The sequence below is a fragment of the Budorcas taxicolor genome, chromosome 21 (genome assembly GCF_023091745.1).
Source record: "Budorcas taxicolor isolate Tak-1 chromosome 21, Takin1.1, whole genome shotgun sequence".
Classification (NCBI taxonomy): Eukaryota; Metazoa; Chordata; class Mammalia; order Artiodactyla; family Bovidae; genus Budorcas; species Budorcas taxicolor.
This window is the reverse complement of record NC_068930.1, coordinates 25,245,475-25,267,016: the sequence shown is the minus strand read 5'-3', so window position 1 is coordinate 25,267,016 and position 21,542 is coordinate 25,245,475. Positions and strand designations below refer to the sequence as shown.

The 21,542-nt window shown below is 48.8% G+C and overlaps 1 protein-coding gene across 2 annotated transcripts in view; it reads right to left on the bottom strand.

Annotated features, from left to right (window-relative positions):
• The window catches only part of ALPK3 (alpha kinase 3), a 52,741-nt gene extending 34,682 nt beyond the window's left edge, over positions 1-18,059 (bottom strand). Inside the window, exons 1-3 of one of the 2 annotated variants that reach the window (XM_052660145.1) lie at positions 17,764-18,059; positions 12,854-12,892; positions 9,234-9,355 (exon numbers count right to left, since the gene is read on the bottom strand). In XM_052660145.1, the coding sequence (XP_052516105.1) occupies positions 9,234-9,355; positions 12,854-12,892; positions 17,764-18,041 (439 nt within the window). In that variant the 5' untranslated portion in view covers positions 18,042-18,059. The remainder of the gene's footprint in view (positions 1-9,233; positions 9,356-12,853; positions 12,893-17,763) is intronic. The other variant, XM_052660144.1, reaches the window with a different exon arrangement.
• Positions 18,060-21,542: the final 3,483 nt, after the last annotated feature.

Sequence of the window (21,542 nt, the reverse complement as noted above, 5' to 3'; positions counted from 1 at the left end):
CTCACCAAGCCAAGTCCCACTTACCTCAGTAAATGGCAACTTTATCCTTCTAATTTGGCACAAACCAAAAACCTGGAGGTAATACTTAATTCTTTTATTTTCCTCACATCCACTCCATCAGATGATTCCACAGGCCCTCCCTCCAGAATATATTCAGAATCTGATTATTCCTGCCACTCCCTGCCACCAACCTGCTCCATCAGCATCATCTCACACCTCAATTTCTCAACAACCTCCTTGCTTATCTCACTAGTTCCACCCTGCCCTTTCTTCAGCCCATTCTCAGCGTAGCAGCCAGAGGAAGTAAATAAGGTCAGGTGATAGCACTTCTCTGCTCAAAACACTCCACTAGCTCCCATCTCATGAAAGCCCTCATGATCTAGGCCATATCAGCCCACTGGCCTCGCCTCCTCCCACTCTCTACCTTGCTTGCAGTACCCCAGTCATATGCCCCTGCTGGCTGGCCTCAAGCATCACATGAGCATCACATCTTGATTCCTCCGGCCTCTGTCCGCACATTATCTCCATGCAGAGACCTTCCCTACCACCTGTATGCAATAACAAGTCTCTCTCCCTGGTGATTCTTATCTCTCTTACTGTTTCTTTTTCTTTATATTCTTCATAGAATAGTGGCCACAGGATTGGAAAAGGTCAGTTTTCATTTCAATCCCAAAGAAAGGCAACGCCAAAGAATGTTCAAACTACCGCACAATTGCACTCATTTCACATGCTAGCAAGGTAATGCTCAAAATATTTCAAAGTAGGCTTCAACAGCACATGAACCAAGAATTTCCAGATGTTCAAGCTGGATTTAGAAAAGGCAGAGGAACCAGAGATCAAATTGCCAACAACCACTGAATCATAGAAAAAACAAGGGAATTCCAAAAAAACCCTATGTCTACTTCACTGACTACACTAAAGCCTGAGGTGTAGATCACAACAGTGGAAAATTCTTAAAGAGATGGGAATACCAGACCACCTTATTTGTCTCCTGAGAAATCTGTATGCAGGACATGAAGCAACATTAGAACCGGACATGGAACAATGGACTGGTTCAAAGTTGGAAAAGAAGGATGTCAAGGCTATATATTGCCACCCTGCTTATTTAACTTACATGCAGAGTGTGTCATGTGAAATGCTGGGCAGAATGAATCACAAGCTGGAATTGCAGGGAGAAATAGGAACAACCTCAGATATGCAGATGACACCACTCTAATGACAGAAAGCAAAGAGGAACTAAAGATCCTCTTGATGAGGGAGAAAGAGGAGAGTGAAAAAGTTGGCTTAAAACTCAACATGCAGAAAACTAAGATCATGGCATCCGGTCCCATCACTTCATGGCAAATAGACGGAGGAAAGGTGGAAACAGTGACAGATTTTATTTTCTTGGGCTCCAAAATCACTGCAGATGGTGACTGCAGCCACAAAATTGAAGATGCTTGCTCCTTGGAAGAAAAGCTATGACAAACATAAACAGCAGATTAAAAAGCAGAGACATCACTTTGCCAACAAAGGTCCGTATAGTCAATGCTATGGTTTTTCCAGTAGTCATGTATGGTGTGAGAGCTGAACTATAAAGAAGTCTGAGAGCCAAAGAACTTATGCTTTTGAATTGTGGTGCTGGAGAAGACTCTTGAGAGTCTGAGAAAACTCTGGGAGATAGTGAAGAACAGGGAAGCCTGGCATGCTGCAGTCCATAGGGTCACACAGAGTCAGACACGACTGAGCAACTGAACAATGCATTGCTACCTGACTGATTATACCCTGATGAGTTTCCATCCACCTACTCCAACTCCCTGGGGAAAGAACAGCTCCATGACTTGTCTGTGTTATTCGCTATGTCCCCAGTTCCTAGAATAGTGCCTGGTATGGGGTCAACACTCATTAAGTATTTATAGGTGAATGAATGAAGCAATGCGCTAAGGGCTCAGGATACAGAGAAGGGAACAGGCGCCTCTGGCTGAGGATTCGGGGAAGGCTTTATGGCATGACAGGCATTTGAAATGGCTGTGAGGAGGGTGGAATTTCAGAAAATGTGGGTTCAGTGTCCACTTTCCTTCCACAGCACAAATCCCGATACTGGAACCAACTGTTCCCTTCTCTGTCTCCCCTCCTCTACTTATGCCCCATGTGCGTCATCATTTCTCCTTCACTTCTGTATCTCTACCACCTAAGACAGCGCCTGGCACATAGTAGCGACTTAATAAAAATCTGCTGGATGAGTAAGGGGACGAGTGAGCGAACAAACAAGAGGTGGGTGGGGAGGGCATGCTGACGAAGAACCATGACACCAGAGTGTGGAGTGGAAAGCAGAGGGCACACTGGGGAACCGTGACAAGAACAGGGAGCAAAGGAGGCGAGGCTGTGGCCACGTCAGCCAGAACAGACTCTGGGCAGCCCTGACTGTAAAGCGAGCCCCATGTTTCCACTGTGAGCTAAAGTCCCTGGTTACATCACCGTGCGTGTCCTCACCATCTCGAGCAGTGAGCTCATCCCTCCAAGAGCCCAGCTCAGAGCCTCCTTGCCCCATGATCTGCCCAGTTGGGCCTCAGCCTCCAGGGCATCTGAGTCCAGTCAGGCTGCAGCGAGAGGGCAGGGACAGGGCAAGAAGGGGATGTTGAGTGGACCCAACAGCCACAATGCTGGGGGACTCCAGCCCCCACGCCACCTTTTGGTGTCTCTTCACTAGGTGGGGGCCAACCTGAAAGCTTGGGCTCTCTGGCAACAGTGGGTTCTGGAAACAACTTTAGTTGAGCAGAAAACATTCCTTTGTCCCCTGGGTAATATGAACTGTATTTTGAAACACACAAAAGCAAGGGAGGTCCATTACTCCCAGCTGCACACATACATGTGCCCATGTGCATGCCCACAGGCTGGCATACATACACACACACACACACACACACACACAAACACACACACACAAACACACACACACAGCCCTAGCCAGGAAACCCCACAGTGGTACTGACGCCTGTGGCCTTCCCTCTTCCCCTTCCTACCCTGACACCTCTGCTCCACAGCCAGCATGCCTCAGTCTAGAAGAAATCTAGTTTGGAGACTTACAGCTTCATCCTAACCACTCCCAGTTTGGAAAAGCTCAGATTCAGGAGAATAATACTGATGAATGTATATATTTAGAGTTTTCAAAGAGCTTTCAAAGATAGAATTTTATTTGGTCCTCATAATAACCCTGTGAAGACAGTTGTGAACATTTATTGAAGACTTACTATAAGCCAGATACTGAGCTGGACATTTTTCCTGTATTACCTCATCTGCTCCTCTCATGAGTCCTATGATAAAGGTGCTGTTATACATCCTCGACTTAAAGGAGAGGAAACGAAGGCTTCTGTCCAAAGGCGTCCAGCTGGTATGTGGAAGAACCAAAATCCAAATCCCAAAATCCAGACCCCCCTCTTCTACAAAATAGGCAAGGTGGGTCTCTGAATCTCTTACACAAAAGGAACATGAGATTCAGAGAAATCAAGTAACTTACTCAGGGTCACATGGCTGGCACATGAGAAAGTTCCTGGCTTCCTTTCCCTTATTCCTCTGTTCTTCTCACTAGGAATTCTGGAGATAATATGTAAGTTTCTGCCCCCAGCAGTCATCATCTTAGATTTATTTCTCTAAAAAGAGTATCTTCAGGAACTTGGTTCTAAGTCTAAAGGCTAACTCCCTGGCCGCACACATGCACAAGCTAACAGAGAATTGACAACAGAGGTAAGGAGAGTAGGGGAAGGGGATCACCAAGCTAGACAGAGGTGGGCACCTCGAGAAGGACAGTAGCCCTGGCCAGGGGGTCCCTGGGGGAGACAGGAGCCAGGAGGCTCTGCCAAGGCCCACTGTCCCCCATATGCCCACTCTGAGAGAGAAGAACTCCAGGGTCGTACGCCACTTCTTAAAGTCCCAAAGGACTTTCTGCAGAGTCAGCCAGCAGGGGCTCTGCCACAGACTATTCTTCCTCAACTGAACCAGTGTTTCACCCACCACAAAAGCATCACCTCCTCCTGGCAGGGCCCTGCTTAGCCTGACTCATCACAAACTCATCTAGGGAATGCTACCAGCAGGGTGGGACGAAGAGTCAAATGTGGTCACTCTATCTCCAAGGAACAAGCCAGGATCACCACACCAGTCTCATGCGAAGGCCAGTCAGGTTTACGGCCACCCACCATCCTCCACTCCAGATGGGGGTGGGGCGGGGTGGAGGGGAGTGGAGGGGATACCCACTTTCTAGCTCTGTCTTCTTTGTTCTCTGATCTTTCTGTATAACCTTTTCCCTTTCCCTGGCCCCTCTCTTACAGTCTACCTTTTCTCCCTGTTAATATAATTGGGAAAGGCTTATTTATAGTGCACTATGGTAATCACAGAGTCTTCGCTGCTAATCTGCTACATGAAATTCAGGTAACCTAAGATCTCTGACTCAGGCTGGGGTGAGGAGTGGGAAGGAGGAACTAGGTACAACAGTGGACTAAGGTATGGATGGTAGAGACAGTGAGTGCCTGGGAACCTCACAGCCTTACTTGGTAGAGCTGTAGATCCCATCATGGAAGGTGCTCCTGAGCAGAAGCCCACCACCCTGGTGGGTCATCATGAGACAAGATTATGGCAACTGAAGGGAGAAAAGCTTGTTCCTTTGAGTTGGGCTTGAGGCATGGAAAAGCTTACTTCCATGATGACACTGGGGGTATTCAGTAAAATATGCTAAGACTCTGTAAGTCACACTCGGGTCAGCTTCCGCACGTTGCTCTCAGAGTCCATGGCTACAAAGGACAGAATGGAAGAAGGAGAGGAGGGAGGCTCCTGAAGCAGCTGCTGTTGTCAAGGCACTGAAGCTGCAGCTGCAGTGAACAGGCAATGTGGAAGGTGTTGTCAGCAGAGTCAGGGTCACTGTGGTCATACTTGCAAACATGTACTGAGCACCTTCTCCGTGCCTGCTAGATGAGGTGTCAGGGGTATGCTCTGTCTCATGGTCTTATGGGGAGAGAGAAGTAGGAACCAAGAAGCTGCACTGTGAAAGGCACAGCAAGAGCTCTCTGTGGAAATGCTGGAGATGACCTCCTAGAGGATAAGTTGGTTGAGCTGGGCCTTGAAAGATGAGAAGAAATTTGCCAGGCTTCCAGGTTAAAAGCAGCATCAGCATACCATCTACTTTCATTCTCTCATCCAAACCCACTAAACCACACTAATGAGTTTTTTATTAAAAATATATGTGTGTATGTGTGTTAGTTGCTCAGTCATGTCTGACTCTTTGCAACCCCATGGATTGTAGCCCTGACAGGTTCCTCTGTCCATGGAATTCTCCAGGCAAAAATCCTGGGTGGGTTGTCATTCCCTTCTCCAGGGGATCTTCCCAACCCATGTCTCCTGCATTGAAGGCAGACTCTTTACCATTTGAGCCACCAGGAAAGCATATATATATATATATATATATATATATCTCCACCAAAATAAATGGGATAATAGAAATGAAAACAACAGGAACAACAATATTTTGAAAGCTGGAAAGCAGATGGACAAGTTTCAGAAACTGACTTAACAGACTCAAGGCAGCTTAACCCTAAGATGAGAAACTGAGAACCATCCTTTGAACACCAGAAAATCCTCAAAGGGCACAGGAACTGGCCACCAGATACCTCTGGGACTGGGTATAAAGGGAAAGAAGGAGAAGTTAAAAAGGGTGTGGAAAACAATTAGGTCTCTGGATCTCCTCACCCACTCCATACCACTGGGTAACCAACTGTTCTTTCCCCAATATGTCCAAAGATGAGGTTTAGTATCTGGGAAAGTAAAACTTTGCCCTGAGAGCAAGTCAGCACTGTTGAGGGCATGAATTTTCTATGGAAAGATATATCTATGAAATAAACACTCTATCCTGGAAGCCCACCCAACCCTCTAATCTGCAGAGCTTCCAGAAAACTCAGCAAGACACAAGACGAGTAACTCAGTATGAAATCTAGCTAGTCCAAGAGAAAGTAACTAAAGAAACTCATCTGGTCAGTTCCCAACACTAGTGGTGGCCAGGTCATCCTAGAGTGAAGACCCAAGGTTTCAGGCTCCTACTACTTGCTCAGAACTTCCAATCAGCTTTTTCATCTCCTATTCGTGATCAGTATCCTACAACCAAAGATTCCTAGATATCTGAGGAAACCCTATAAATAGGAGATGAAGAACCAGAACAATTAAATAGAAAAAAAGCAAACTGGAAGAAACATAACTACACAGGAAACTTTTACAAAACTACTAGTACTAGTCTCAGAGAGTTTAGAGAAAATATTACATTCATGAGAACAGAATGCTTTAGAAAACAATTTTAAAAAAACTCTTAGAAATTAAAAACCCAACAAAAGAGTTGAAAGATAATACTGAGGAAATCTCTCAGGAAGAACAAAAAGACAAATAGGTGAAAGGGAAGAAAAGGTAAGAAAATGAGTCTAGGGAGGAGATATGCACAGGTGTTCCAGAAAGAAAGGACAGAGAAAGCAGGAGGAAGAAATCAAGATCAAAATAATCTCAAATTTCTCAGAACTAAAGGCTGTCAAGTTTCCATACTAAAAGCATCCAAGCATGCCCCTGGATGAAGACACTTGTATCAAGATACACCATTATGAAATATCAAAACACTCCTAAAAGATTCCAGAGAGGAAAACCAGCCTCCTATATGGAATCAGGAATCAAACTGCCCTCCTGCTCTAAACAGTAACACTGGAAGCAAGACGGCAACCTGCAGCAAAGTTTTCAAAATTCTGAAGGAAAATTATTTTCAACTTAGAGTTCTATACCTAGCCAAACTTTCCATCAAGAGTAAAGCAAATAAATAAAATAAAGACATTTTCAGACATAAATTGTCTAACATTTATTTACCATATACTCTTCCTAGGAAGCTACCAAAATAAGAATGTAAGTCAAGAAAGAAATGTAGAATACAGATAAACAGGAAGTCCATTACAGGAGAGGTAAAGGGAACCTGCAGGATGATGATGAAGGGAGATCCTACGATGACATCTGTGTACCAGACACACAGAGCAACCAAGTCACACTGGAACAGGATGACCCAAAGAAGAGAGACTGAGAGCTTGTCATCATAATGCCTCCCACTGTTGTACCATCTTTGGGACCTGAAGAAGCCACTAGATGTAGCTCAATAAAGCCAGAGAGTAAACCAAGAACAAGGAAGACGTGAGATATGACATATAAGACATGACATATACACCCAATATAACAGCTGTGTATTAGGCCTAAAAGGCCACCAGTTCAAATAGAATAGGGATGTCTCTAAGGAAAGAAGATGACAAAGGACTGATGGTATCAATCTTGTGGAAAGCTGCTTTAAAAGGCTTTTAGAAAGTATAAGAAAAATTAGTCATAGATACCAAATAGCTAATTAAAAGAAAAATTAAAGAAAGGACTAACCTTATAAAAAAAGAAGAAAGAAATATAATCATAGTATACTACAATGTTCAGTTATGACTAATATTTCAGAGGCATAATAAACAGTAAATATTGATTAAACAAAATTATGATGTAACTGATTTTAGAAGATAAGTGAGATGAAGCAGAGAAAATAACTGCAAAAAGAGCTAATTTCCTCTCTACTATAACAGGAAGACTGGGTAGCAACTAAACTTGAAGACTCAAAAGTTAGCAGCATTCACATACTATACCAGCATTACAGAAATGTGTACACACCATAAGAAAGTGCTAAAGGCTGAACACAGTTGCTTCTGGGAAGGCAAATTGATGAGAGGGGTAAATGGCTGTATTTTGATAACTACATTTTTAGTTCAATTAGAAATCTTAAACAATTTGTAATATATTAATTTGATGAAATAAAAATTAGGTTTCATTAAAAAAGATTAAGGATGTTCTATATGGAGAAAATAACAGGTGCAACAGCATGGTGTCGTGAAAGAGTTGAGTTTTCCTAGAAAATGGCTACTGCCAGAGTAAAGCAGCAGATGCAGGCATAAGCAAGCTGCATCAGATGCTGCAGAGGGCAACAGCAGCATCTCCTCTTTGCCAACTTCGTGGGCTTTGGCAAGTCACCTAACCTATTCTAGTATCCTTCTCTGTAAAATCTGACTAATAATAGCACTGACTTCACCGGGTTTTGTAAGAATTCAACAACAATGGAACCAGATAAATTTTGCAAAATGTGCTGTGCTATACAAAGGTGAGGGATGCAAGCGTACCTCTGTAGCGTACCTCTGTATCCCTGGGAAGTGTTCTCAGTTGGGAGCTCAGAAGGTTCTGGGCAAGGTGAAAACTGCCCAGGGAACCCAATCCTAGAGAAGCTGTTCAGCTGGCTGGGGCAGACATGCTCCCTAGAATCAGGGCTTGTCACTGCTGGCATGTCATCAAGGGCATCAGTGTTCTTAATTTACTGGAAAAAAAGGGGGGAGGCTCTCTAGGAGAGAACCTTGACCTGATGGCTGCGGGGCTGGAAGAGGTAGGGCCCGCAGGTGAGTCCTACAGCCCTGGTGGCGTCAGTGCCGTGGGAGCCAGTGCTGGGACGTGTGGGGAAGGGGCAGTGCCCAGAGCCAGCTTCCCAGCCCTCACCCCTTTACTCTCCCCTTCCAAGGAGTATCTCTCTCTTCCTATTCTGCCAACCTGTTGCTTCAAATTCCACCATGGAATTTGGGGAAATGCACATAATGATAGCTAACTGCTAACACTTATATGGTACTTACTATACGCCAGGTATTATTCCAAATGCTTTGCATTCATACCATTACAATCTCCACTTTGCAGATGAAGTACTCAATATCACATAACTGGAAAGGGGACAAGCCAGCATCCTAAGCCAGGCAGCCTGACTCCAGTCAGGGTCTGCATTCAGAATCACCATATATTACTGTCTATCAGGCTTGAGACTCCAAAGTCTTGAACTACTCAGCTGTAAAATGGGAATATTTGAGAAGATGGCCTTGAAAACCTCTTTCAGCTAGAGAGCTTCTTTCCTTGGAATAAGATTCATCAGTCGCATATGCATGTCTGAGTGTGAGGAACCTATATGGAAGACAGGTTTTGAAGAACAGCAGGGTGTATGTGTGGCTTCAGAGTGGGAGGAGAAAGGGACCCCTGCCCACATGGAGAAGTTAAACTGGAGAGATAGCTAAGAAGACCAATGTCAACTTGCACAGCCAACCCCTCTCCATGCCTGTGCCCACAGACCCCTTGGACCCTGACCTGTGCAGCAGCTCTGGCACAGATCATACAGACAGCCTCATTACCTGTGACGATGCAGGTGAATCTGACATCGCTGTCCTCGGACACAGCCCGGGACTTGAGTGTGGTCTCAAATAGCGGCTGGGTCTCCTCTGTTAGCTGAGCAATGATGGAGCAGAAGGTGCTCCTAGGAAAGGCAAAGAACCATTCAGAGCAGCGTTTCTCCTATCTCCACTGCACGATGCCATGGCCTGGAGTGGTCCAAGGTGGCTTATATCTTACCATGTCCATCCAGCATCCTGTAGCCATGGCTCCAGCTCCTGGGAAAGTCTTTCTTCAAGAAAGCTAGGTCTCATGGCCAGGATGGGGGCAGGGAAGTGATCAGGGGCTGAATGGAATCCTGACCCAGACCTGTTAAAATGGGTCCCTTCTGACCAGGGACCAGGCTCCTGTGCATGCCAGACCACTATTCCTGGCATTCCCATTCCATCCTTATTGGGGGGCCTTGCTTCACACTCCACCTTTCATGTTCAGGTGAGCTCGTGCATGGTAGAGACATACACATGGACAGGCCCAGCTTCAGAGATGGAGGGCCCAGCACAGCAGAGCCTCCATTAATGCCATGGAGGGAAAGCCGGCTGACCCCAAGGATAACAGGTCCCAAGAGCTCAGGGTTCAGAAGAAAAGCCCCTGCCTTTGTGAGGATAGACCCATAGCAGACCAAGAACAAGCTGGCCAATGCCAGGGGTCTAGACCCAATGGTAGCCTCTAGTTCCTAGGAGTATCAGAAAAGAAAGATTCAAATGAATCCTGACCCTACACAGGGCTATGGACCCCCAGTGGAAAGCCAGCCATGGCTCCCTTGCTCCCCAGTGGGTACCACATGTTCAAGTGAATACTGGCAGCTCCAGGATCTACCAGCAAGACTGCCAATCACAAACAGATCCACCCGTGCAAGAGTCAGGGCTTTTGGTTCCCTTGTGAAAGTCCATCTCCCAGAACTCAGAGGCATTTGTGGGCTCACTGAGTTGATCACAGACTCACCAGCACTGCTCAGCATTGACAGTCCTCTCCTACCTGCCCACACGCAGCAAACCACCATGCCAAACCCTTCATGGGCCAGCAGAGACACAATGCATCCCTAGGCGTGACGTGTAACCACATAGCCAGGTTGTGCGGTGCACAAGCCGTGCCCAGCCCTCCTCTTCCCGCCCCCAACCCACACACCCTCTGCTGAGCAGCAGGGAAGACTGTGAGGGATGACATGAGGAGGAGCAGGAAGAACTGTTGGGGGGGCAGACAGATCAGTGCTGCTTTGCTCTGTGCCTTGGAAGAAGGGGCAGTTGCCCATGGGCAGTGTGTGTCTGCCTGTGACCTCTCCACAGGGGCAGGTAAGAGTCTGTGGGAACACAAGCAGACAGGAGCTACAGCCCTACTTTGTTAGGAGGACATCCCCATTCAGCTGACCATCTCTGTGGATGTCATTCCGGACTTGAGTTTGAGGAGAAAGCTTGCATCCCAGGAAGAAGGCCTGGAATGAAGTAAGACTTCTGGACTGAGAGGGGTCCAGCCGTCTCTGCACAGGATCACAGATGCCTGGGCCTCTGGGGAGCTGACAGGAGTCCTCCCCCAGAAAGACCACCCAGAAAGAGGATCCCAACTAGGGACTGTGGTGAAGGCTGCCAGAACACTCCCTGCCACGCTCCCACCTGGAACCTAAGTAACTTATTAGCCAGTTGTAAGAACTGTCTTCTTGTAGCTTACTGTTGGAAGAAACTACTGTCCTTTCCTTTCTCTTTTAATCCACTCAAAAATAGAGGGTCCTTCAGGATCTAGACAGTCAACGTTCTGACACTTGGGAGTTAGAACATCTGAAAACATTTCTCACTGCTCTCATACTGCCAGCAATTCCTGACTTCGGGGAATACCAACTCCCAACCAGCAGTTTCTAGAGGAAATGGCCCTGCCAAAAGTCATTGGACTTCTATGATTTTGCAACTAATTCAAAACATCCCTAATTATGTCCTCCCTACCTAATTTGAATCCTAACCTACTCATGAATATGAACCTGGCTCTCATACTCAGCCTAGGCTCTTAGGGATGAAGCTGCTTGGACAAGTCTAAGAAAATAAGCAACTGGGTAAGTGAGGAAAACAGGGAAATCAGGCTTCATGAAAATTTGCAGAGACAAGTGCTCATGCTAGATATTTAACAACAAGGTAGTTATCTCATTATTTTTGTTTTATAAGAAAGAATGCTTATCTTTTCAAATTTCCAGACTAGGTCCTAACTGTATTATAACATTCTTATAATGGAAAATCCTAAGTAACTGCTGAAAAGTATAGCTAGGAAAACACCCTCTAGGAAAGTGGATCCAGGGTGCATTTGGTGGGGACAGAGTCACTGCATATACTATCATATTCTAATAAACTGTCACCAGCTTTCTGCTCCTATTTTCCAAACCACTCAGACGTGAGATGAATTCCAAGTCTGCTGCTTCCAGTCTCCTGGGAAGCCAGGAAGTCCACCCACCTGGAAGTGGTCTAGTCCTACCCTGACACCTCCAAGTCCTTCCAACTCCGTGAATTCATAAGGATATCACAGCCTAATCATGTGTCTCTACAGAACTCCAGAATCATCACTGGTTTTCAACATCTTCAAAGGAACCTAATCCTGCCCAAAGGTTTGGTATTTACCTTGCTTTAAATAAACTTCTAAACTCTCTTTTAGCACTTAACACACTCCGCTTTGAGTGAGCTGGATACCCTGGTCTTCTGCCCCTTCAGTATCCACCCCATCACAAGAAACGTACATAGTAGCTACTGACCATCCCTGTAGACGTTATTAGCTATTCGGAAACCAGTTAGCTATGCAAAAATCTTTCTCTGTGTGAAGAAACTATGGTCAACTCTTCCCTAGATCTACCAGAGTCTGGGAGGAGGCCCAAGTGGTGAAAAGTAGCCAGGAAACGTTCCTGTTTTGATCACAATTGTCAGTTCAGCCAGGGGTGGAGAGCCGTCTCCAGTTAAGGAGGTAAGAGGATAGTCGTTCAACAGGCAAACTCTGACTGAGGGCCTGCTGGGGCCCTGCTCTGTCTCTGAAGAGGATTCAGAGAACAAGTTAACACAGAAAGATACTCACATGATAGCCCTGACCTCACAGAGTTCACAGTCTGCAGGGGTGGAGAGAAATCAAAAGAGAGGGAAATTCAGAGGAGATAACAGAAGGAGAACTTAAGGGACTGAGGAAAAAAAAATTTTTTTTAAGGAAGTAGCCACGGTTAGAAGACAGACAATAAGCTGTCAAACCTAAATATGTGGTTACAAAAACCATGAAAACCTAGGCTGAGGGGGAAACAGGTCACGTGACTGGAGGCTCTCTGCTCTGGTCCCATGGTGCCTATCCCAGGGGCACAGAGATAGAGTTGCAGGCATCTTGGGAACCCCTGCCTATCTCTGGGTCCCGGCACCCCCTTCAAATGGTCCATGCAAGCATCAACTCTGGCCTTCGTGAGATCCATGCTCACTGAGTGCCCGCTCACACCCTCCCCAACCACCCTCTCCACTCCTCTCACCCCATGCAGCTTGGTTATTAGTGCACAAGCAGTCACCCAGAGCCCCCTCAGTGCCCAGACCCAAGAAAAAAAAAATGCAGTCAGAGAAATGTAATGCAATAGTGCGTTTACCTTCCAGAGCTGGGGTGAGACAACCGGTTGCTTGATAAGCTAAGCAAAAACAGCAAATGGAATCATTAGGCCAAAAAAGCAAAGACAGGAGGAGGTGAAATCAACAACAGTAGGCAAAGTATTAATCGGCCACCATCTGGGGCCCAAGGGCCTTTCTATTAAAAGGGACCAGCTGTCTTACTTGGCCGGCTCCAGTTAGCAAGCGGCCTCACCACCGGACACCCATGTATCTGAAACCAAGAACTTGTTAAGTGTAGCAGGGTCCAGGGAAATGGTTAGGCAGGAGGGAGGCCCCTTGGGGCTGAGCTTTAAGAAAGGTGTGTCCTGGGTCCTTGAGTCACTCATAGCTGCCTGGGACATCTCCCCGCCTCTGCAGCACACCAGCTTGGGGGGTGGGGGAGCCAGGAAACTCCTGCTTCAACCCTTGGCCTTTTGGGGGAGAAGAGCCCCCAGTTCCTGGAAATCCCCTCAGAGGCTGGGAAGGAGACAGGTGGCTTGGAGAACACCCATTAATATGTTAAAGTACGGTTAAAGAGGCCACGCAAGGCAAACCAGCTGGAAGAGTCAAGAAGAGAAGGAAAACAAAGCGGTTAATTCAGCAGGAGCCAGGAGGCACCCAGTTGGGTCAGACCAGCACAAGGCCCATGACGCTGATCACCCCTCCTGCCCCAGGACAGCTGAGAGCCGAAACCAGCTGTGGGGCTGGGTAGGCCACTGCAGGGTGAGGATCACACAGAGCTGCCCCTCAGTGGAGATCCAGTGGGTATGAGTCAACTTTCACCTCTGCCTCCATTCCTTCCAACACAAGTATCTCCAGAGGGGTCTAGGGACACAGTTCTCTGGGAGATCTCAGGCCCCCACCCCTCCCAACTACACTCACTCCCTTCAGCTGGCCCCACAGTGAGAACAGCTCTCCCTTCATTATCAACAGCCCATCTGCTCAACAGAACTGTCAGTCTGCATCTCTAGCCACTGACAGCCTGTATCTGTATAACAAGCCAACAAAAAAAACCAAATTCACATTCTGCCCCCAAACATGGCTTCCACTTCTGTGTGCCTGGATTTATGGATACCACTAGGGAAGTACATCCTTCAGACCCAAAGAGCCCTACCCCCAGAGAAGCTGCTGCTCCAGAATGCAGCTGCCTTTATTCAGAGCTTTAAAAATCCTCTGGAAGCCATGAGGGCAGACCTCCCATGGTTTCAAGGCACTGGCCAACTCCATCCTTTCCTTATGATGGACTTCCTTTGCCTTTCTCCTTAGAATGGAGAGATTTCTCCTTTGCTGGGTCTGGATTTCTTCCCTGGGAAGGGGACGGGGAGAATCAGCTCTCTAATTCACAGGAAATAACAGCTTCCACTTGCAAGTAGGCAAGGGACTGAGCTGTGACAGTGACCCCTCCCTGGCCCTCTCCAGGGCTACAGTTCCCCGGCCTCATCCTGCTTTCTCCGGGCCTCACCCTTAGTTAATCAGCCATGTCAGGAGGAGTCCCAGGCAGTGAAGGCACCTTGTCTTCAAAAGGTGCCTGCGACCTGCTGGCTGGGCCAGAGGTTGACTCAGGGCCCTTACCCAGGAACTCCCCAATTACTGACTGTGAGAGGGTCTGAATCAGAGGCATCAAATGTTGGTGTGTTGTTTAGTCACTCAGTCACGTCCGACTTTTGCAACCTCATGGACTATAGCCTACCAGGTACTTCTATCCATAGGATTTCCCAGGCAACAATACTGGAATGGGTTGCCATTTCCTACTCCAGGGGAACTTCCCAATCCAGGGATAGAACCTGCATCTCTGGCATTGGCAGGTGGATTCTCTACCACTGAGCCACTAGGGAAGCTCAGTGATGGGATAAATAGGCCTAAAAACGTTCTTAGTGATACTTTCATTTTATAGAACAGAAATTCGGGGCCCATAAAGGAAAAGTCTCTTCATAAAGGAGAAAAGTAGGCCTGGGAGGTGGGGGGGGGGGGGGGGGGTGTGTGCGGGGTCAGTGGCAGGAACCAGAACTGTTCCTGGAAGCTGGGCCCTCCCATTCCTCCTGGCTTTCATATATTTTGGACACAAAAGGCCTTCAGAAAGTCCTGGCCTGATGCCTCAGTTTTCCTAAAAGCCCTAGATAATCTCCTTTATCCAAGCTGAACAGAAGAGATACCACAAAACTACAGCAAATATCACCGGCTCTACTGCTCCTCTGGGCCCACTTGGGCCAGGGTGTCCAAGAAATGAGGCAGATTTCTGGAATGTCTCAATGTGCCTCAAAATCCAGTTATAACTGCAAACACCTGACTGTGGTTCCTTAACCTTTTCTAGCTCATCCAGGCTCCATCTTCCCATAAAAGTGAGGTTGGATCTATAGGAAGTTGGGGCAACAGTTTGGGGGGGTTACGTGCATGTTGGACCTCTCACTCCTGAGCTAACTATGGATTGGAAATCCCCCCAGGGTTGGAGAAAGGAAAGGAATGCACAGGAAGACAAGTTCTAGACTTGGGCCATAGCTTCTGGTACCTGGCTCCCAGTGCAGCTGTCCATCAGCTCACAAGGGCAGCCCACCCTCCCAAGGCTCACAGAATGATGACTCACAAGCTCCATGATAGATATGTATGGAAGTAGACCCAGGAAAGGTTGAAGTCAGGAGTGAGTGGGCTAGAATTTGCCTCTCAGTCAGAATTCTGGGAGAGTCAGGGCACAGGAGCCAGAGTTAGCTGACAAAGCCCTCAAGGGACCCTCTTTCTTCATCTCTTGGCCCCTCTTCCCACCCCCACAAGCATTCAGATTGCTCTGAGAGACAGAAGGCTGTATGGTTACCTGCTCTGACACAAGAGTCAGGTCTTGACAGAGAACTATGAACTGGCCCCTGCCCCACCTCAAGTCCCCAACAGCCCCATTCACTGTCATAGTCTCCCCTCCTTGGCCAGAGGCTTTTCCAGAGGTGAGAGAAACCTGGCCTTCCTGGTGCCTCAGGACCTTGCTGCTCTGTGGCTACCTGGAAGGGGCAAGCCCACAGGCCACAGTCTTGGGCTAGAAAACCCTCTCTCCCAATGTCCCAGCCCTGCCTCTCCAAGCACTTGATGAAAAGAATCTCCATTTAAGACCATTCTCACTTAGGCCCAAAGGGACCTAAACCAGACACTTCTAACCCACCTGCAGTTCTCAGGCTGACACACTGCTCATCAGATGTGTAACTGTATCTACCATTTAACTGCTCACCCTTTTTCCTAACAGCCCCATTCCCCTGACCTCCCAGTTATGTCTGGTTTGCAAGCCACCCCAATGTTGTCTCCGAGAAGGGCCCTGCATCCCTCTTCTGCTGTACCACTGGTACAGACAAAGGCCAGATACAGGAGGAGGAGGCAAAGCCCAGACACAATCTCGGTTACAAGTGTGAGACAACTGTTGAGGCTCCCACAGGGCAGTCAGCTTCACCACGGACTGGATAAATACACACATTTCATTCCAGTTTTTTCATAGATCCAGTGGTTGGAGGAAGGGGCATGCTTTCTTGGCAGCCAGGGGCCTTGGCGAGTCTGACTCAGTCACTAACATCAGCCCTCCGCCCTGCCCCAGACATGTGACACCATTTGACGAGTTTTATGCAGAAACCGGTTCTGGTTACACTTGAACTTTTCCAACTCCAAGGTCAACAGAACTCAGCCAATCCACGAGGAAGTGCCTGGGACTTTTCCTGAATGTCCTTGATGTCTGTTTTGTGCCATTTTAAGAATGGAGGACAAGAGGTCCCCAGGCAGCTTCTCAGAGGAGGGGCTGTTTTCCGTATATAACCTATGATTAGCCAAGTTCTGGGGCAGCGACACAACCACTCACCCACTAGCCATCCATCACAATTCCCTCTGGAATAGACTCCACAGTTGAAGGGAAACTAAGCTGCCCAGAGGAGACAGGAAGTGTCCATCTTCATGGTAATGCACATATCTCTGTGTGTCTGTGTGCCTTTGAGGGCCAAGAGACTAGCTCAGTAAAGTCCGACTCTTTGCAACCCTATGTAGCCCGCCAGGCTCCTCTTTCCAGGATTTTCCAGGCAAGAATCTTGGAGTAGGTTGCCATTTCCTACTCCAGAAGATCTTCCCAACCCAGGGATAGAACCCCTGTCTCCAGCATTGCAGGCAGATGCTTTCCGGTCTGAGCCACCAGGGAAGCCCCCGAGGGCCAAAATGCCAATCTATTGTCTTGCGAGTCTTTCCACCTGTGGGTAGCCTAGCTCCTAAAACAAAGCAACCATACCTCTTCAGCTCTTGGAAGAGGATCATTCGGGCTCCTTCCCTTGGCATCCTGGGGATGGCACCCATCCCCCCAAACTGGGCAGGGCAACTGGCAGCCTCAGACATGGAGCTCTGAATCCTCAGGCAGACTGACCAGCATTTCAGGCCACCCCTTCACCACACCAGCCCCCACCAAGATCCCAGGAAAGACCAGGGCACAGAGGAAGCACCTTCTTTGCACCGTTTATTTCTTCCCAGTGACTCCTGAACTAAGCAGATCCCCTCAGGGCAGTGCCTCTGGCATCCCCCGCCACCCCCTCCCCCCAAGCCAGCAGGAATGTCAGCCCGTCTGGCTTTCCTTATCTCGACTGTGGAATCCGAGGCCAGGGAGTAGCTGAGCGTGGGGCGAGGGTAAGGAGGGGCGGGAGTGAGGTGGGGAGATAAGGAGCCACTCGGGACCCTGGGAAATCACCCCAAAGTAGGCCTTCCTCGTCCCCAGGGCCTCGCATGGCCTGAGGCCGGAGGCCCACGGAGCCGGCAGAGGCCAGGGGGACCCTGAAGGGCCCTCAGGGCCGGCCCGGCGGCACCATGATCTCCACAGGCCGGGCGGGGCCCCTCCTGAGGCCTCGCTGGCGGCCTCCGCTCGCCCGCCAGCCCGATGGGCCGCCGGCCCGGCCCCCAGGGCACGACTCACCTGGTCTCGGGCCGCACGCTGAGCAGGTAGCTGCGGCTGGCGGGGCTGGGGATCCACACGGGCCCGTCGTCCTCGCCGTCGCCCCCCGCCTCAGACCGTCCGCCCGAGCCCCAGCCGCGGCCGGGGGCCCTCCGCGACCCCATGCTGCTGCCGGCCCTGCCCGTCTCCGGCCCCTGCCCGCGCTCCCGGCCCCTGCCCGTCAGGCCCGCGCCGCCGGCCGCCTCTCTCGCCCGCGGCTGACGCGCGCCCCTATTTATAGCCCCGGGCCCGGCCGTCATCACCTGCTGCTGTCCCTCCCCCGGCCCGGGCCGGCCACCGCGGCCTCCGAGGCGCGGGAGGGCGCCGGGCCGCGAGGGGCCCCGCCAGGCCCCGCCTGAGGGGCCCACTCGGGGGCGTCGGCTCCTTCCCTCAGCAGACCGCCCGACGTGTGTGGAGCGCCCTCTTGGCGCCCGCAGCCACCCCGGGGCGTCGGGGTCAGGGGTCAGAGAGGCCTCGGGGAGCAAGAGCGGAAAGGGGGCGGGGTGAGGTTCTAGAACCAGACGGAGCAAATGCCCCTCACCTTCCTCACCGGGTCTCTGGGACCCAGGCTTCCCGCCAGCCTTCCTTCCCCACTCGCCCCCCGTTTTGCAGATGTGGAAGGTCGCGCTCTGCGGCCTTTGCCTAGTGGAAGGTGCGGAAAGACCAGAGGAGCTGCGTCGGGGGTAGGGGCAAAGCCCTGAAAGACCAAAGATGGCCGGGGTGGGGGCCGGAAGAGAGTGACGGGGAGGGGAGGGAGGCTCGGAACCTGGACTGAATCCAGCGGGAGCCCAGACCCGTCCCTCTTCCTGGCGGCAGCCCTAACTGACCCTGGCCTTGCCAGTGGCTGTTGGCCCAACACGTAGACCCACACCCACGTACCTAGGTAAGTAACCTCAGTTCCGAGGAGGCCAGAGCTCCTCAGAACGTACCTCTCCATTATCTAGGGTGGATTAGGGGTTCAGTAAACATCTCTAGAATTACTGAACCTCCTTCTCTACCCTGTTCAGCCTCCATTTCCCAGCACCCCAGGGGGAAGTGGGCTGAGTCCTAATGCCCAGAAAAACAATATAATCACTCAACACCTTCTTAGATCAAAATCCTAAGTACTGTCTAATTCTGGTTGTAAAAGTGGAAATGATCACAGTCTGTGTGTGTTTGTTAAGTCACTCAGTCGTGTCTGACTCTGTGACCCCATGGGCTACTCAACTGTAGCCCACCAGGCTCCTGGGTCCAAGGGATTCTCCAGGCAAGAATACTGACATGGAGAATACCCCTCCCTCAAGGGCTCTTCCCACCCCAGGGATCAGACCTGGGTCCCCTGCATTGCAGGCAAATTCTTTACCATTTGAACCATCAGGAAGCCCTGTTTACCCATCCTTTCTTCTCCTACCCCGTTGAAAGCATCCAGGAAGTATCTGAGCTGGATGGTTATAGCCTAGAAAATTGAACAAAGGAGTAGAACCCTCTGTTCTATAAGCTGCACTCACATCCTTACTCCTTTTGGAAATGGCTCTTTCACCGTGTGCTTCCAGTGGCAACTGTTTTGATCCTACACGCTACCTCCCCAACTCCCTGAAACCTCCCTCAGACTCAAGCCAGTCTATTCATGGTACCCAGGGGCCCTGATGCTGGGAAAGATTGAGGGCAAGAGGAGAAGGGGGTGACAGAGGATGAGATGGTTGGATGGCATCACTGACTCAGTGGATGTGAATTTGAGCAAACTCTTAGGAGTGGACAGGGAAGTCAAGCGTGCTGCAATCCATGGGGTCTCAAAGAATCAGACATGACTTAGGACTGAAATACAGTGGGCGTAGAGACTGAGCATGCACGTATCTCCTTGACCACAGAAGTAAGCATCAGACCCAAGCTGTGCCAACCAAGGTTCTTTACCAAAATGTTTTCAACTGGAATTGGGAAAGAAAACCTGGACCTCCGTGGTGGTTAGCTGTAAGCTGCAAGGTCCCAGCTTTTAGTAGCGATGTTTCTTGCTGTGTGGAGAAGCCAGTCTGCAGTGAGGAAGAAGGAAGCTGACACAGAGAGAAGCAAAGGCAAGGGGCACAGAGTCCTGCTGGCTTCCAGGTGCCTTGTTGCAAGTGTTCCTGAGACCCAGCTTTATCTGTGCCTTCCTGCAGGTTGGCAGTTCACCCATTTCCTGGAAACTGTATCCAAAAATTCTCTCACTTTGCTCAAGCTGATTCAAGTTAGGCTTCTATTAGTGAAGTCTAAGAGTCTTAGCCAGTACTGAAGACTTTTCTTCTAATGAGCCTGAACTTGCCAAATTTGCCCACACATACCCACATATACGTGTTTCTGGTTTCCTGGAGGTGGGCATATTAAAGTCTCTTCAGTTGTCTCCAGGACAGTCCTTCACATATTTGAAAGTCTGCTTGGAGTTTTGGTTCATTTGTTTAAGTTTAGAGTACTAATGGGGCTTCCCAGATGGCACTAGTGGTAAAGAACCTGTCTGCCAATGCAGGAGACCCAAGAGACTCGGGTTCAATCCCTTGGTCGGAAAGATCCCCTGGAGAAGCACATGACAACCCACTCCAGTATTCTCGCCTGGAGAACCCTATGGATAGAGGAGCCTGGCAGGCTACAGTCCGTGGGGTCGCAAAGAGTCAGGCACAACTGAAGTGACTAAGTGTGTATCCATGTATCAGGCTGGAGCACATGTGCTAGAGTCAAGGGTCACAGGATCTGTGCCTTCAAGAATCTTATGGTCTAACAGGGTGAGAGGAATAGAAGCAAAATACACTGCAAGGTGAAATGTGCAATTATAAAGCTATGTATAGAAAAGCATAAAGTATAGAAGAAAGAGTAGTTGGCTCTGCCTGGGGATTTGGTTAGGATAGTTTGCAAAGAATAAAGTAAAGCTGAAGAAAGATTTTGGAAATGGCAATAGGTGTTCACAAATAGACTGTTGTGGGTGAAGGGTAGGGTAGAATATTCTAGATGGAGAGACTAGTATGCACTCAGATAAGGAGGTATGAAACAGCTCAGTATTCACATCACTTAAGTGTAAAGGATTTGGGCAAATAGAGAGGTGGGGACATCCCTGGTGGTCCAGGGGTTACAGTGGTTACAAATTTATGATTCCAGTGCAGGGGTCATGGGTTCAATCCCTGGGCAGGGAAGTTCTGTATGCCTTGTGGTGTGGCAAAAAAATAAATACACATTTTAAAAAACTGAAAAAATAGAGAAGTGATTTAGGCAGCAACCCTCATTGTAAAGGCCTTGCCTAGTCCAGTGAGGAACCTGGACTTACCTTTCAGGCCATTTCTCTTCCGACAATGGAATATGGTGCCACTAGTTACCCCAGTGACTCTCCAGTTTATCCATTTCCTTTTGAAAATGTTACACACACACATCCCCACAGAGGTCAAACCAGAGCAGCCCACAACTGAATTAGCACCTTTCTGGGTCTAGGCGTCACACAATTAGCAACAACTTTTTTGGCAGTCAAATTATTCCAAATTATTTCAAAGCCTGTAAATTTTCAACACAAACCTCTGTTCATCTAAGTCCACTCCTACTTTACCTACTTGTAAAGTCTTTTTTTATCCTAAGTGTCAACTTCCACTTTTGTTGTTGTTGTTGTTAAATCTCGCCTTCCTAATCTCACATTCCCTTTCCTTCTTACCTGAGTCTTTCTGAATTCTGCTCCTGCCATCCAGTGTACAATCTGCTCTTCTCAGCTTCTTGCTATCTGCCAATTTAATGATGATCAGGGCACAGCTGAGTAAGGAAGGTCAAGGCATTCA